This window comes from Myotis nattereri, assembly GCF_964212035.1.
Source record: "Myotis nattereri genome assembly, chromosome: 1".
Lineage (NCBI taxonomy): Eukaryota > Metazoa > Chordata > Mammalia > Chiroptera > Vespertilionidae > Myotis > Myotis nattereri.
In genome coordinates this window covers 23,850,169-23,868,165 of record NC_138075.1, presented here as the reverse complement: position 1 = coordinate 23,868,165, position 17,997 = coordinate 23,850,169, and the positions used below count along the sequence as shown (strand labels likewise).

The window sequence follows — 17,997 nt, the reverse complement described above, 5'->3', positions numbered from 1 at the left end:
TCCAGACTTCTTTCTACTCAGTGAACACGCGTATAGCAAATATACATTTCAATTAGATCTTTGCAACACTGGGCCATAGATTTGCTTTACTTGGAACTTCCTCTTTAACCGGGGCCATCTTTCCAGGTGGGTTCATGCAGATCTATTCACATTTTAGGATTGACTACTTCTTCTCTTCTTAACATATTCTCTCTTAATTTTTCCTTTTGCTTCTTTGTTTTTCCCTCCAGCGGACTCTCAAAGGTGGTCCCTTTTTTCCCCTCTCACCTCCTTTTCCTCCTCTCTTCCACTCCCTGGGCTTCAGAGCTTATCTAATTAATAACTTTTAGACTTATTTCACGCTTTACCTGGAACACTGCGATTTTCTGTATCTTCCATGTGCTTTGTGGTTATTTTAAGCCTATTCAAAACATAGTTGGAGAATGTATATTTGCATTTGCTTGTACTCCGGAAGGAAATCAATAACAGTCATTACCTGTGTATGGTGGTGAGCAACGGAGGGAATTTGGAATGAACCAACCAAGATCAAGGGCACCAGACCTGAAATTAAGAAAGGGGTGATTGGGCCGTAACCGGTTTGGCTCAATGGATAGAGCATCAGCCTGTGGACTGAAAGGTCCCAGATTCAATTCCGGTTGAGGGCATGTACCTTGGTTGCAGGCACATCCCCAGTAGGGGGTGTGCAGGAGGCAGCTGATCGATGTTTCTGACTCTGTCCCTCTCCCTTCCTCTCTGTGGGAAATCAAATATATATATATATATATATATATATATATATATATATATATATATATAGAAAGGAGTGATTGGGAGACCTTGGGTTTGGCCTATTGTGATCTTGCCTTCTCTTTATGGATGAAATAGAGGTGACAGCAGAAATGCAATGAACTTGGGGGATGGGGACCACAAGCCCTTGAAACCTTGTTTGAGTGTCTGAGGTCTACCTGTCCTCCTATTGGGGTGCCTGTGCCTGTTTCCTTGGCGCAGGAGAGGGGGTGGGGAAGGTGAGGAAGTGGGGGTGGGGGTGGGGAGATCACATGGGGATGTGGGGGTGGGGTGTTAGTTATCCACAAGCTTCCTCTCTTCTCCTGTTAAGTCCCCTGAGCCTCTGTGTGAAGTCCATCTCTCCAAAGGCACCTGGCAAAGCCCTGCTAACAAAGTAGGCATCAATCCCTATGACCAATAACTTTGCCCACACGGGCACCTTTGCTCGCTCTCCTCCTGGCTAAGGACAGGGCCTGACTGCTCTCCGCCGAAGTGGGAATGCTGCTTGCAGGTAAGTTTCCTTCCCTCGTGCTTCCATTAAATGATACTCCTGCTCCTCAAAAATATATATTTAGCTTTTCTATATAAAACTTATTAAACACACCAACATTGACAGAATAGCATAATGAACCACCCTGAGCAAACGGTAAAATAAACCCCTGAGGTTCAATATTTATTGGCATTTTGCCACATATTTGTTATTCTTCTCTTGCTCTGAGTTTTATAAAGCAAATACCCGAGGTTCTATCATTTCACCCATAAATCCATGTATATCTGAAAATTTAGGATACTTTCTTAATTTTATCACTTTTAACAAATTTAACATTAATTCTTTAGTAAATGCTAATATCCAGTTTATATTCAAATATACTACGAAATTAAACGACATCAATAATACCTGATTGGAGCTGCAAATGAAAACAGAAACCAGCATCTGTCTGATAGCCCTCTCAATTGTAATTTGAATTGATAATGATGTCTCCTTGGTATTAAATGCTTCTCCACCGTCAAGGAGTGATATCCCTGTTTAATTCAGTCATTTAGTGAATATCACTATCCTCATTTTGCGGATGAGGAAACTGAGGGTCAGATTTGTCTACGAGAAGTTAGTAGAGAAGCTGAGATTCAACTCAGGTTGGTTTGATTCCAAAATCCGAGTGGTCGGTCATCTACCTTTTGCCTTGGTAGGAAAGCCCTGAATTCTGTGCAGAGGCAAAGAGGAGAGCGGTGGAGAGGGGAAAGAAGAGAATAAGGAACAAAGATAATGAAAGGAAATCAGGAGATTATGATGTCATGGAAGTGAAATTAGCAGCCATTGGATGCAGGGTCTTTGTGTACAGTAAATGCAATAGGCGTTCCTTGTGCTGTGGAATAAATGAGAAGCCTCTGGAGCCTCAGCTCTCAGGCGCTGAAATCTAGAGTGTTGACATCACCACGTCCTCAGGGCTGGTGCAAGACTATGACACATATTAGGAGCTCCACTATCTGTTGAATCAATGACAGTGCTTGAGTGAACGTATGAATTAATAAATAACTGAATAAGCAAATGATTGATGAGTGATGGACTAATATATATAAATTATTTAATAAGGCATTGTGAGCAGATGGATTCATTAAATGAAAAGACGGATGCGTTCTTTAAATCGCAGTAGAAAGAGAATGAGAGTTAAATCTAATAGCAGTGTCATTTACTGAGCCTTTTATCATGAGACCTGTGCGAAGAACTTCATAAGCAGTTTTTCACTTAATCCTCATAGCAACCTCTTGAGTATTATTATCACCATTTTTTAAGTGAAGAATTAGGTCTGGAGATGGGAGGAAGCTTGTTCAAGGGCACACGGGCAGAGCTGGAATTTCAACCCTGCGATTGTACTGACTCTTTTTCACTCAGTCACTGCTGGGTGAATGCTTCCCTCAACATAGGACTTGTTTTTTGTAGCTGATGCAAATACAGGTGAACCCCCACTTACACAACCCCTGGAAAGCTGTACATTTAAACAGCTAATTACTTATCTCAGCTCATTAGTTCAAGGAAGCTTTTCTATTGTATGCCCCTTTATAAGTGAAGGATTACCCCTGACTCATCTGCTTCCTAAATCTAAATTTTGTTCAAAGCAAGATACATATTAACTAAAGATGTGTACTTGTAAGAGTGGGTTTAATTATTTCTGGGAATCTGGGATTTTTGATGTTCGGACATCTAGTGACTAGGTCCTTAATTTTGTGACACCTCATCTTAATCGTTTAGAAAAAAAGTAAATTAAAGTTTATCATGCAGAATCCATTGAAGAAAAGACCGATATGTTCAATGTATGCAAAAATAAAAAGATTTCTTCAGGATTAAAAAAACACACCACAAATTCAAAAAGATATTTCTAATTCCTATCACAGACCAAAGGCTGTCTTTATATAAAACTCTCATTAAGTGATAAGGAAAAGGTCTATAACCCAATAGCAAGTAGGCAAAAATATTCACAGGAAAGAAAACGTAAATGGCTCTTAAAGATATGAAAAATGCTCTCCATTATTCATAATAAAAATGTAACTTAAAACCACCCTGAGGGACTAATTTTTCACCTATTAGATTGGAAAAGATTAAAAACAATAAAAAGTGATATGCACAGTCTTGGACAAAGGTTAAGGAGACTGAGCTCTTATACTTTGTTTTGGGGATATAAACTAATGCAACTGTAAGCAAAATCTATACAAATTACCACCATACATACACTTTGAAAGTATAGTTATACTTGTATATGTGCAAAATCATGTGCAAGGTTACCCACTGTAGCATGGTTTATGAGCAAAAGATGGAAATGACCTTAAAGTTCACCCGTAGGGGGCTGAAGAGGACATCATATTCATTTATAAATGGATTTCATATTATATCTAGATGTCTAGATATGCTAATACATTTGCCACCAACCACATGTGGCTATGTGAGATGTGGCTAGTTCTAATTGAAATGTGCTTAAAGTGGAAAATGCACATTGGAGTTTGAAGACTTGGTACAAAAGATGGGATGTACAATATCTCATTAATAATGTTCTATATGGGTTTCCTGTCAATGATAATATTTCACATATATTGGTTTAACTTAAATATATTGTTAACATTAACTTCACATGTTCCTTTTAGCCTTTTTAATGTGGCTACCAGATAATGTAAAAGTACATGTGTGGCTTTCATTATATTGCATTGGACAATGATGGCTCTGGGTAAAAAAACAAAGTGAAAACAGCAAGGTGCATAGGAGTGTACCACAGACTACCATTTGTGCTTTAAAGAAAGGTGAAGAGCACTGTGAGATATTTGTGTATATACAATATGTTTCTGGAATAGTGCCCTAGAAGCAATATTGGCTGCTTCGGGAGAGGGAAACCGTAGACAAGGAATAGGGCTGAAATCTGAACGCTGAATCCTTTTGTAAATTCCCGAATCAAAATTTACAAGCATTTCATTCATTTGCTCATGCAATTATTTATTTAAATCCTCACCCGAGGATATGTTTATTGATTTTGGAGAGAGGAAGGGAGAGAGAAAGAACCATTGAGAGAGAGTAACATCAATTGGTTGCCTCCCATATGCACCCTGACCTGGGATTGAACCCTCAACCTGGGTATGTGCCCTGATTGAGAATCAAACCCACGACCTTTCAGTGTATGGTTTGACATTCTGATCAACTGAGCAACAGCAGCCATAGCTTCAAGCATTTAAAATAATATATTATTATTGATGCATCATTTATGTATATATATTATGCATATACAAAGTACATTATTTAGTAAAAAGTAGTTTAAAATGTTTAACAGAGTGAAAATATGCATAGAGAAACTAGAAAAATATACATGTGTATATGCACAGGAAAAGATGAAAATCACAGAAAAAGAACTGGCAGATAAGCAGTGAGGAGAAAGTGTTAGGGAAAGAACAAAATTTGCTACATTTTTTACATTGTACCATTTAACTGTTTTGTGGAAAGAATGTTTAACTTATATAAATCAGTCTAAGAAGAAAAACTAGATTAGAAAGAAATATACCAAAATGTTCACAATAGCTGTCTTTAGATAATAAAAGTACAGTAATTTTTTCTTTCACTTTATTTTAAACTTTTGCCAATCACTCTAAATGTTCTCAGTCTATAAATAAGACTTACTTTGGTAATGGAATCATCAACAAATCACTGTAATTTCTTTTAAAAATACTTTCAAAGATTCTATTAACCTTTAAAAATTTTTAAATTATCTTCATTGCTTTTTAAAATGATAGCAAGTAATGCAGACTCCATATGAAATGTCAAATGGCGAAGAAAGATATAATGCGGCAAGAAAAAGTATCTCCTAATTCCATTTCCTTCTACAAGATAACCGCTAATCTCTGAAGCTTTTAAAATACTGCCTTTATATTAAGAACTTAAAAACATTTCAAATTAAATGGAGAAGCTGAGAACTATTTGCTTTGTGCCAAGCACAGTCCTAAATGTTTTAAATGTGTCCTTTCAATGAATCTACTCAATAGCTCTGTGGGGTAAATGTTAAGCCCCAGTAACCTCCAAGTCAGGGCCCTGAGAGATTGAACAATTTGCCCAAGGCCACACTCTAGTAAGGGGCAGGGTTGGCATTTAAATCCAGTTCCAGGGGATGTCCAAGCCACTGCCTCAGGGGACTGCCATTATGGTGGGTGGAGCTGGAGTGATTATAGTGCAGGGATTGGACTTGAACTCACTTCTGGTGGCTCCCTGGTCCAGTGCTCTTGGACAGTAGAAAAAGGATTTTTTAAAAATCTAGACGATAATTGTAGAATAGAGCTCATGCTAGGCAGAGAAGGAAATGATAATAGTGGGGCTGGGGCACAACCGGCATTGGGGGGCTCTTTACACTGGGTTGCCAGGGGTATGGTGATAAGGAGGCGCGTTGGGTGATACTGGAAGCCTGGGCAGGAAGCAGCTAGGCCTGCATTCCAAAGGGTTAAAGTCGGGCAGGAAAGCCCCTGGGGGGAGAGACCACCGAAGGCTGCCATCCTTGGATTTTACCTCCCCCACCAGCAGGGACCAGACCGGCCGATAGGATTGGTTCCTCCGGGATTATCTGAGGCCCTGGGTTGAGGTGAGCTGTGGGGACAGAAGCCCCAGGTCCCACATCGCCCCGCCTTCATCTGGGGCTCAGAAAACTAGGTGTCCTGGGATGGGCGCCCTGGCCGCAGATGGAAGCAGCTGCAGCCCTGGCCCAGGCACACTTAGAGAGTAAGAGGGGCGATGCTCAGAGAAAGGTGGGGATGGGGGCCCTGGAGAAAGTAGGGCCTCTCTGGAAGGGAAGGGGCCTGCCCCAAAGCCTCCTGACTTGCAGGGTCTGGGGTGGGGGAGCTGCCTCAGGAAGAGATGCATCTGAGAGGTTCAGAGAGCCCCAAAGTCTCTAAGCCATCATCCCAGGCCAGGTTCTGGACTCCAGCTTTGCTCTCCTTCCTCTCCCCCATCCTCCCCTTGCCTGGCCATGGGTTTTCTTTCCTTGTGATCTTCTATCTAAACCTTCTCCTCCCCACCCCTCCCCCCAAACTCTTTGGAAATCTTTAAACACTTTCAAGTTTTTCCTGGGCAGTTTGAGGTCGGTTTGAGAGCTAAGTCAGGGCGCGTTAACACCCCCAGCTGGGTAGAGTGGATGAGACAATAGCTGCTATCACTTTACCATTGGAAGTGACCCCCGAATTTGCACTTCTTTCATCTTGGGACCGGAGCACTTGAGAGTAGGCGATTTCCTTGGGGGGAGTGGCTTAAACGGATTCTCCCCTGGCCAGTTGGCTGTAGGCCTCCCTGCTCAATGGACAAACCTGAAACCAGTTCTGAAGTGAGAGTGGCTTTCAGCCGGGGACGCTGTCCGCAGGGTGACTTCAATGTCCCAAGCTGGAAGGTGGAGAGAGAAGTGGACGCCCCCCGGGCTCTGGGCTGCCATTGAGGTCAGTAAATGAGGACGTTAATTCAGAACTAGGAAGGGTGAGTGCCTGTGTAGCTTGGAGTGCCCAGGGAAACAAGGGCGGGCCTTGGAATACTAAAAAGCCCACGGGTGGAGGAGTGACTCCATGAAGATGCCGTGGGCCTGGATGTGTGTGTGTGGAGAGGGGAGGTGAGGCATTGTTTCACATTCTTTTCTCCCCACCCCCACCGGCCCGCCTATCTCTCCTCTCCACCCTACACAATGGTCTGGTTGGTCTCACCCCGTCCCCGAGCTCCTGAGTTGGGTCCGCTGTCTCAGATGCTCTGGGCAACTAGCTCTCTCCCCAGCCGCCCGTTGCCTCCTGGCACACCCACGAGTGACTGGTGGCTTGCCTGTTTCCCTTAGTGGGCTGCACTTCCCCAACCCTTTCAGACGTGTGTCCCACTAGCAGTGGTTCTCAACCTTCTGGCCCTTTAAATACAGTTCCTCATGTTGTGACCCAACCATAAAATTATTTTCGTTGCTACTTCATCACTGTCATGTTGCTACTGTTATGAATCGTAATGTAAATATCTGATATGCAGGATGGTCTTAGGCGACCCCTGTGAAAGGGTCGTTCGACCGCCAAAGGGGTCGTGACCCACAGGTTGAGAACCGCTGCTCTAGAGCAACTCTCCTTGGGAACTCTCAGGCTGACCTGGTCGCCTCAATGCCTGCACGGAGCTCCCAGGTGCTCCCGCTGCCCTTGGTGGGAGGAAGTTCTTTGGGTCATAGTCGCCTCCACTAGCCAGCCCCAGCGCTCCCCCCACCTTTCTGGGCCTTCTGGCCAATGGCCACTGGGGAGGGAGCCAAGACAAGACGGCTGGCCCTCCCTCGAGTTAGTAGCTGGACTGTTAGGCTAGTGTGACAAGGGGAGTGAGGGCAGGCCAGAGAGGCACGGAGCCAGGCCCGGTGAGCTGCCTAATGGTTTATCCCGGTCTCACTCGAGGCTGAGGCCTCTGTGGTGCTTGTTGGGCCTGGTTGACTGAAGGGACTGCAGGGCCAGCTTTATGTGGGACGGGAGACAGCGGGTAGAGGGTGGGGAGAACACAGGGTCCTTGGTGAGCTACCACAGAGCCCAGCATGAGGCTGGCAGGGAAGCGGTTTGTTCTAGAGGTCAGAGGAGACTTACAGCATCGGCCAGCAGATCCTGTGGCTCTTTCTGCCCTTGCCCTGCCCAGATGCCTGGCTCATCCCTTCTAGAACACAAAGACAGAGGCCAGAGCTGGGCTCTGAGACCCGATCTGCTTCCTAAGGAGCCTGGGGGAGGAGGAAAGCTGGTCTTTGTAGAGGCGAGGCTTTGAGTCTCCTGCAGAGCTGCCCACGTTCGTCTTCACTCCTCGGCTCCAGGGCCCTTCCAAGGTGCTAAGATGCCGGCTGGATGCTTTCAGGACGCGCTTCTGTTTTATTTCCTTCCAACCTCAAGCCAGGGGAGCCGTCAAGCCTTTTCAGATCCCTTCCAAGAGTTGCCAGGGGTGGGGAGGGGGTGGGGCCAGCTGGGCCAAGCCCATAGATTAGCTCTCATTTTCTGCACCTAACTCATGAAATACACCTGGCAATCGCGGAGCTGCTTTGCATTGCACTCCCAGGAAATCACTGCTGAAAAGGACTTGCACCTGAACCCCATCAACCTCGTCTACTTAAGGATGATTGGCCTCCCCGTAGGGCCTCTAGCCTTTTCCACTACCCTGTTCTCTGGTGGTTCAGACCTTGGGTAGATGTGGGCTGCAGAGCCTCTCCAGGGAGCTACTTTTCTCAGCAAGCTGTTGAGGAAAACAGAAGTGGGGTATTCCAAACGCCTCCTCAAACCACTTTGGGCAAGAGGAAAGAATGAGGTAGGGTGGAGTAGGGTGGGACTGGGTCTGGGCCTGTAGGTAGGGTGGGACAGGGTAGGAAGGGGTGGGGTTTGTGCAGGAGGAAGTGTGCCATACCTGGACATTGTGCTGGAAGGTATCTGGATACTGTTGCTTGAATTCAGGTAAGTCGCCCTTACCTTTCTGGACCTCAATGTCCTTATCTGTAAAATGGCCTGGTTTGTCTCAAAGCTCCAAGGATCCCTGTGCGTGTGTCTGACCTTTTTGGATGATGTGCATTTTGGGTGACGTATCCCCTGGGTGGTGGATTTCAGTGGTTGGGAGGGGAGCGCTGCTCAGATGCTTAAGGTTTCGCAGTTTTAATAGCTGTGGTCTTGGGAAAGGTATTCAATTTAAACCCCAAGCCTCTGTTTCTCCAGGTGTGAACTAGGAAAAGCCATCCTAGCGATGGTTGCAGGTGTGATGGAGTTGCAGCTCACAGGGAGGAAAGGGGAGAGCCACATACTGGGCAAACAAAATGACCTCTGAGAAGCCCGAATCCAAATGCTCTCCCATGTGAAGGCCACAGAAACTTGTCATCGCGAGGGAACATTGTAGGAAGTAGGCTCACCGAGGGGAAGGGCAGAAAGAATCACCCACACAATTAAATTAATTGTCCCCTTTTATTCCCCCCCCCCCCCCCCCCGAGATTTTGGTTGAATTACCAGAGTAAGCAGTAGGTAGGTGGTGGCTATTTTCATAATTTTGTTGACAAAGTAGCCAGGGGAGCTCATTTACATGCAGCTGTATAGCAGCTTAAAAAAACCCCAGCACCTTTGCTTGCCAGAATGCAAAAGCTCTTCTGTGTGTAGAGTTAGCACTTCAGGCAGTTTATTTATTTTTTATTTTTTTTTTATCACATATGAAAATGCTCTCTTCACTAAGAACTGATAGAAAATTTATCCCCTAGCTTTCCAAAGAAAACTAATTTGTGTTTTTAAAATAGATTTAAAGTACCCCAAAAATGAACAGATTAAAAGTCCAATTCCAGGGCCAAATAATACGATCCAAATAGAGATTTGGTGAGACGTTACACCAGATTTGTCACTAGGCACATTTAAAAAAATCTACAGCTGAGAGAAATTTTATCCAAAAGTGTTCCTGATTACCAGTTTTTAAAAAAGCTTTCTTTTTTGTGATTATCAAGTAAAACTCTGTTGACACTTTTGGTGCTTTTTTTGGTTTTGTTTGGTGTTTTAAAAATCTTTTTTCTCCCCCAACTTTACTGAACCATAGTTTACACTCACACACGTCCTTTTTAAGTGTAAAGTTTGATTAGTTAACAAGTGGATACACCCCGTTTTTTTTTTAAGAACCTCATTCTTTAATATATTTTTATTGATTTCAGAGAGGAAGGAGAGAGAGTGTGTCCGCAGGTCACTGCTCTATCCACTAGGGCGCAAACCAGCTAGCGCGCAGTTTTTATCTTTATTTTTTTAAAAAGTATTTTTATTGAGAGGAAGGGGAGGGAAGACAGAGATAGAAACATCAATGATGAAAGAGAATTACTGTTCGGCTGCCTCCGGCACACTCCACACTGGGGATTCGGGGGCCCACACCCCAGGCATCTGTCCTGACCTCTTCCTGGTTCCACCGCGGGCTCCAGACACAATTTTTAAACCTAAGACTAATCTAAAGCTATTTATTGAATTCTATGTTCTCTATGAGAACAAAGGTCTGAGAAATGGTCTCCTTTTAAATTTAAAAACAGTCTCTATAAAGGAATATTACTTTGCTTTGCAATACAACGCTGAAAACAGGCCAGTAATTATAGTGATTAGTTTGTGTTGAGGAGGTGGCTGGCCGTTGAAACTAGATGAGATGAATCACGGGCCCTAAAGAGCATCTGATTTCAACTACTGGCTGTACCACTGTGTGACGGGGCAAACTGGGTGAAGTAGACTAACATTGATTATCTCAGTTTCCTCACCTGTGAACTGGGGCTAATGGTATTATTGCCTTAACGTGTGGCCGCCAGGATTAGGACAGTGCAGGCCAAAGAGCAAATGCTCAGTAAATTTTAGTTATTAGATCTGCGTTAGCACAGTGGCCAGGCCGACACGGGTGCTGCCCCTGTGAAAAGGCTGGTTTTGTTGGAGGGCAGCAGTTCTTAAGCTCTTGGTCTCGGGACCTCAGTGTGCTCTTACGAACTGAGGACCCCGAAGAATTTTGCTTATATAGGTTACACCTGTCAATGTAGAGTGTGTTCAAAATTAAAAAGGAGACATTTTTTAAAAAAATATATTTTATTGATTTTTTACAGAGAGGAAGGGAGAGAGATAGTTAGAAACATCGATGAGAGAGAAACATCGATCAGCTGCCTCCTGCACATCTCCTACTGGGGATGTGCCCGCAACCCAGGTACATGCCCTTGACCGGAATCGAACCTGGGACCCTTCAGTCCGCAAGCTGACGCTCTATCCACTGAGCCAAACCGGTTTCGGCAAAAAAAAAAAAGGAGACATTTAGAAAATATTTGTTCAAAAACAACAAAGCTGTTTCATAGGAACAATGTATAGTTTTTATGAGAGAAAAGGACATTATTAAGAAAAGTTGATTCTTTTACATTTCTCCAAATCTTTTAATATCTGGTTTAATAGAAGATAAGTAGATTCCATCTCTATGTTCAATCTGTTGTGATACATTGTTTTGCTGGAAGTATTCAAAGAAAACCCCATTTCACCCAGATATATGGATGGAAAGAGGAAGGCTATTTTGATAGCTTTTCAGTGGATATTCTTTGATAATATATCAAAACTCCACAAGTAGTTTCTCAAAGCTTAGTTATAATGTAGCATCTGAAACAGTATCCATGAACTTTTTTTTTACCCTACTATCTTAAAATCCGTTGCTTTCTTTTATATTTTGTTTGGATCTTTTTACCTGTGCATGACTTTGTAACCACCCAATATATTTAGGAAATATAATTCACTGAGTGATGCAGATATTCAAATGTTGATAATTCCATTATACATATAAAAAGTTACATCTATAGTGTCACCACTGATCAGAAAAATCTTTAGAATATAGGTTTCTAAAATTCTCATCTCCTCCACCTCCTCCTCCTCCTCCTCCTCCTCCTCCTCCTCCTCCTCCTCCTTCTTCTTCTTCTTCGAGTTTTTGAGTTTCCTTGAGCCAAACTGATGACAATTGCCAGGAAGCAAGATCTCAAATGTTCCCCAAAATTCTAATTTTCAAATGAAAGCTCAACATTTCACTGGCAGCAAATGGTAGTTTTCCTTAAAGTGACAGGCTCACTTTATCATTTTTGAGAATGTCTACCAAATATCCTAATCTAAAAGACTAATGTCTCTCAATCTTCCTTTGAAGTAAGATGGTATTCCAAGATAAGAGCAGCTAGTTCATCATACAGTTGTCATACGAGACCTTCAGTGTGCAGCAGAGATGCGTTGTGTGCACTCCCCATTTTATCACTCCCAGTATTCAAAAGTTGTGTTTTTAAGGGTTGTGATTTTAGAAAAATAAGCTTTATGGCTTCATCAAGGATATTCTCTGTTTTTTAGAGTGGGAGGGAAGAAGGGAGAGAGAGAGAGAAACATCAATGTGAGAGAGACACCTCGATTGGTTGCCTCCTCTATGGCCCCCCAGTCGAGGCTGGGGATCAAACCTGGGACCCAGATACTGCAACCCAGCTATGTGCATGGGCTGACACTCTAACTACTGAGCAACGCTGACCAGAGCAATGAAGGACATTTTTTTTCTCTTAAATATATTTTTATTGATTTCAGAGAGGAAAGGAGAGGGAGAGAGAGATAGAAACACCAATTAGAAAGAGAGAATCATTGAATGTCTGCCTCCTGCATGTCCCACACTGGGGATCGAGCCTACAACCTGGGCATGTGCCCTTGACTGGAATTGAACCTGGGACCCTCCAGTCAGCAGGCTGACACTCTATCCACTGAACCAAACCGGCCAGGGCTCAAGGACATTCTTGAGTGAACCTAGCTTTTTGTTTTTTCCTAACTGCCACTGCATGGTGGTAAAGAAGGTAATGACTTCTAGCACGATTTGATTCATACTAAGGTACCGCGGTTTTAATCAAGTGTTTTTACAGTGAAAAAGGCAACTACCTTAGTGTTAGCTTAGTATATCTTAGTATTATTATGACAATAGCTTAACTTGCAGACCGCCCTGAAAAACTCCCAGGGAACCCCAAGTATGGTCTTTGAGAATCACTGTTCTAGGGAAAGACAGGCCAACTTTGGCTACAGGTGATTGTAAGTCTTTACCAGGTGCAGAGGTACAGCTTTTATGGCTGCACTATGTAATCTGTATAGTAGTAGATAATACTGAATATATAGTACCTATCACTTCTACAGTACGTCACAATGTGCCAGGCACTATTCTAGGGTGGATATAAAAGTGAGTGTGTGTATATCTATGTCTCCCTCCTTTCCTTTCATTGTTTCATTTATACCTACAACAACCCTATAAGGTAGATTTTTTTTTTTTTTGATTTTTTTAACACAGAGAAGGAACCTGAAGCTTAGAGAGGTTAAGTGACTTCTTCAGAACCAAGAAGACCAAGCTCTTGGTACCACTGAAGGATGAACTAAACCCTGAAGGCACTTAGCCATTACTTGCTACGAGCAAATGGGGGTGGTGCACTTCATCTCAAGGGAGAAGGTGCAGGGCTGGACGGGCCACGGTTGCTGGTGTCCTCTGGGTCCTTGTCCTGACCTCTGCTCTCTGCCCTTTGCCCTTGGCAGGATGACATCCCGGGAGCAGCTGGTGCAGCAGGTGCTCCAGGAGCTGCAGGAGGCGGTGGAGTCCGAGGGCCTGGAGGGTCTGGTGGGCGCTGCTCTGGAGGCCAAGCGGGTCCTGTCCTCCTTCACCCTCCCCACCTGCCGGGAGGGCGGCCCCAGCCACCAGGTGCTGGAGGTGGACTCGGTGGCCCTGAGCCTGTACCCAGAGGACGCGCCCAGGAGCATGCTGCCGCTGCGCTGCCAGGGCGAGGGCAGCCTGCTGTTCGAGGCGGCCAGCCTGCTGCTGTGGGGCGACGCGGGCCTCAGCCTGGAGCTGCGGGCGCGCACGGTGGTGGAGATGCTGCTGCACAGGCAGTACTACCTGCAGGGCATGATCGACTCCAAGGTGATGCTGCAGGCCGTGCGCTACTCGCTCTGCTCCGAGGAGTCCCCCGAGATGACCAGCCTGCCCTCCGCCACGCTGGAGGCCATCTTCGATGCGGACGTCAAGGCCACCTGCTTCCCTAACAGCTTCTCCAACGTGTGGCACCTGTACGCCCTCGCCTCCATCCTTCAGCGCAACATCTACTCCATCTACCCCATGCGCAACCTCAAGATCCGGCCCTACTTCAACCGCATCATCCGGCCCCGCCGCTGCGACCACGTGCCGGCCACGCTGCACATCATGTGGGCTGGCCAGCCCCTGACCAGGCACCTCTTCCGCCACCAGTACTTTGCCCCTGTGGTGGGACTGGAGGAGGTGGAGGCTGAAGAGGCTACCTGCCTGGCCCCTGCTCCTCCTGCCCCGGCTCCTCCTGTCGCAGCTCCTCCGGCTCCTCCGGCTCCTCCGGCTGCAGCGCCAGCTCCAGCTCCGGCGCCACCGCCAGCCAAGACCCCGGAGCTGCTCCCCCAGGAGCCTGGCCTCAGCTACTCCCACTTCTGTGAGCGCTACAGCGTCACCAAGAGCACCTTCTACCGCTGGCGGCGACAGTCCCAGGAGCACCAGCAGAAGTTGGCCACCCTCTGCTCAGCCAAGCATGTCCTGCAGGACAGTGTCCGCCGTGGGGGCATCATGTCACTGCAGCAGTTTCTCCAGCGGTTCCCCGAGATCTCCCGCTCCACCTACTATGCCTGGAAGAACGAACTGCTGGGCACTGGCGCCTGCCAGCCGCCGGCCCCCAAGGAGGCGCTGGGCGTGGAGGAGCAGGAGAAGCTGCCCGAGGAGCCGGCTGCCGAGGGGCTGGGGTGCGCCACGCTGCCCGTGTCCAGCCCCGGCATGGTCCTCATGCAGCGGGCCAAGCTGTACCTGGAGCACTGCATCTCCCTGAACACACTGGTGCCTTATCGCTGCTTCAAACGCAGGTTCCCCGGCATCTCCCGCTCCACCTACTACAACTGGCGCCGGAAGGCCCTCCGGAGGAACCCCAGCTTCAAGCCGGCCCCGGCCGTCTCCACAGCCCCGGCTCCCCAGCCAGAATCTGTTGGGGAAGAGGCTCTGCTCCCTGAGAAGGGTGAGGTGGGAGAGGGGCCAGGGAAAGCAACGGGTGTGGGGGCGTCACCCACCCCCCAGGAGTTCCTGCCCCCGAGGATGCCCCTGTCCCGTCGGCAGAGGCGTCTGCGCAGGGCTGCCCGCAAGCAGGTGCTCAGTGGGCATCTCCCCTTCTGCCGTTTTCGCCTCCGCTACCCTAGTCTGTCCCCCTCCACCTTTTGGGTCTGGAAGAGTCTTGCCCGGGGTTGGCCCAGAAGCCTGTCCAAACTCCAGATCCAGGCTCCTACCCTGGGCAAAAGGGGGGTGCAGGAGGCTGAGGCGAAGCGAGAGGAAGAGGCTGGCAGGAATGTGACAGCTGCCATGGTCCCAGCTGCAGGGACCCCAAAGGTGGCAGCTCCTCCAGGAGAGGATCCAGGAAAGGCCCAGGAGGGTCCTTCCAGAGAGAGGGCCCTGCCAGAGGGGGCCACGGCTCAGGGGTGGCCCCATAGTGTGTCCTGGCCCAGCCACCCTGTGGTGGCGGCGGCAGGTGGCAGGGACAGCCAGGCACTGATGATGGACATGCTCGCCACCACGAAGTTCAAGGCTCAGGCCAAGCTCTTCTTGCAGAAGTGCTTCCAGTCCAAGAGCTTTCCCTCGTACAAGGAGTTCAGCGCCCTCTTCCCCCTCACCGCCCGCTCCACCTACTACATGTGGAAGCGAGCCCTGTATGACGGCCTCACCCTGGTTGATGGCTGACAGGGTGATGCAAAGGGGCCGGGAGCAAGGGGACCAGTTTGGAGAGGGTCAGGGACCCGAGTTGCCCCTGGCTTGGCCAGGATGCGCCTTGTTCTGGTTCCCACAGTGTCTACCCTGAACCCAAAGGCAGATTTGTGTTGTTTCTGGGCTTCCGGGCAGAGAGAGGGCCAGCCATCAGCCATCGGGTCTGCTGCAGAGAGTCACAGGACCAGCGGCGGTCTCTTCAATTGTTTGCCCTTCTTATTTTGATTGTATCTTGGATTTAGTGTTTTATTTTGGTTTAAGTGGGTTGGCTGGGCCCTCTTGCTGGTATTGGAAGCTGTATGTGTTGGGGGGAGGTCTGGAAGAGGGTTGGTTAGCTAAAGCTGCTTCCAGTTTTTTTTTTTTTTCTGGGGACAAAAGGAGTATTATGGCATGGCCATCTGCCTCTTGGGCAGAATATACGTCTTCAGGTGCTTTTGGGACTGGGCACTCTCCTTACTCAAATGCATTTCCCTAAGGAGCATCAGAGATCAAACATGGAGCTTCCGAGCGGCATCCCCATGGGGAAGGGAGTCGGGCTCAGTGTGAGCAGAAGCAGGATGTCTAGGAGAACAAGGGCCTCTGAGGGCTGGCTTGTTCCTTGCGAGCAGTGTGGTCAGGGGCTGCAGGAGAGGCTCCTGCGTCTCTGCTTGCTGGTGCCTGGCCCATTTGCAGCCCTCTGCCAGTCGGGCTTGCTTTTGGGGAACCCCTGTCTTTGCTGAGCCTCTCGTTAGAGCCTGGGCCCCATCTTCAGGGAGGACCGCACAGTGGCCAGGCAGGGGAAAGACTTGAATTTGCATTGTCCTAGAATGAAGATGGAAAACTAAAGAAATAAAATGATGTGGTGCCCACAGCCCTTGGTCTCTGGTATTTGTTCTGCTGGGAGAAAACTGCCCATTCCCACATTCTCCTTGAGTTTAAGGGGTCTGAGAGTGATCGTTTCTCTGTCTTGCTGGGACGCTCTTAGGTTCAGGGCTTGGAGAATGAGGAGGCTGATTCTGGGCATTCTGTTTAGAATTGGATTTAGAAGGGGGTGTTCTTCCAGCTGGGGGCGGGGCTACGGCTGCCTGGAAACTTGCCTCCCAGCAATGGGAGAAAACTGGCTGAGTGCACTCAGAGGCCAGGCCAGGGAGAGGGTCAAGTCTGCCATGAGCCCAGGCCGGAGGGGCCCAGTCTTTGATAAGAAACCTGAGAGATTCGTTTGCATGCCCCTCCCTCCAGTGGGGGTGAGCTTTAAGGCCAGGCTTTGCTTGCTGTCTTCCATGTGGTTTGGGGGAGTCATCCTTTGTTCTGCTATTTTTTCACTCCAACATCCAACCCATCAGCAAGTCCTGTTGATTCTGACTCCAAAATATGCCTAGAATTCCCACTCTCATGCTGCTGCCATCATTCCTCCTGGTCCTCATCTCAGCTTCCTACAAGTCTTCCCGCTTCCACTCTTCCCCCATATAATCCGTTCTCCATAGAGCAGTCTGAGAAATCCTATCTAATAATAGACAAACATGGTAATTGACGGTACCTTCGCTACACCGCCCATTGGCTAATCAGCTCGATATGCAAATTAACTGTCAACAAAGATGACAGCTAATTTTCATACTGCAGGCAGGGCGGGACAACGCCATCCCGCCTGCCCTGCCGCCATCTGGACCTGCGATCTGTGACCCGGGGTGGCGGGCATCCCGTGTGCGACCCGACCCGGGGTGTCCGGGTGGGGCAGCAGCGATCAGCCGGCCTGCCCGAGGCGTCCCGTGTGCAACCCATCCCGGGGCGGCGCCCCAACCCCCAGATCGGTCCTGCCGTGTGCGCGACCCGGGGAGGCGGGGCAGGCACAAAGTGATCGGGCCTGCCATCTGCCACCCGGGGAGTGGGCCTAAGCCAGCAGGTGGTTATCTCCCGAGGGGGTCCCAGACTGTGAGAGGGACACCCTCCCACCCCCGCCCCCCCTCCCACCAGTGCACAAATTTTTGTGCACCGGGCCTCTAGTATTTAAATAAAATCTGATTCTGTCCCTTTTCTGTCTAAAATGTTGAGTGGCTTCCCTTCATTCAGAATTCTTTGCACTGCCTTACAAAGGCCTTCATAATCTGGCCCCTGACTTAAAAAAAATGTTTTTATTGATTTCAGAGAGAGGAAGGGAGAGACAGAAATATCAATGAGAGAGAAACATCATTAGTTGGCTGCCTTCTGCACGCCCCCTACTGGAGATTGAGCCTGCAACCTGGGCATGTGCCATGATGGGAATTGAACCATGACCTCTTGGTTCATAGGTCGACATTCAATCACTGAACCATGCCGGCTGGGCTGGCTCCTGACTCTTTTCAGCCTTCTCTTGTGCCACTCTTGCCCTTCACAACCACACTGGCTGCCTCTGATCTTGAACATGCTACACTTACTTGGTCTAGAATGGTTTTTCTGATGTTTTTTCTTGTTTATATGATCATTAGCCTCCCCTCCCCCCATTAAAA

General features: G+C 47.6%; 1 protein-coding gene across 1 annotated transcript; it reads left to right on the top strand.

The window, feature by feature from the left end:
* Window positions 1–13,312: 13,312 nt before the first annotated feature.
* Window positions 13,313–15,511, top strand: VRTN (vertebrae development associated; the record flags this gene model as incomplete). The annotated part of the gene is made up of 1 exon (XM_081100134.1): window positions 13,313–15,511. One exon carries the CDS (start codon window positions 13,313–13,315, stop codon window positions 15,509–15,511), a length of 2,199 nt encoding a protein of 732 aa, XP_080956260.1.
* Between the last annotated feature and the right edge of the window lie 2,486 nt (window positions 15,512–17,997).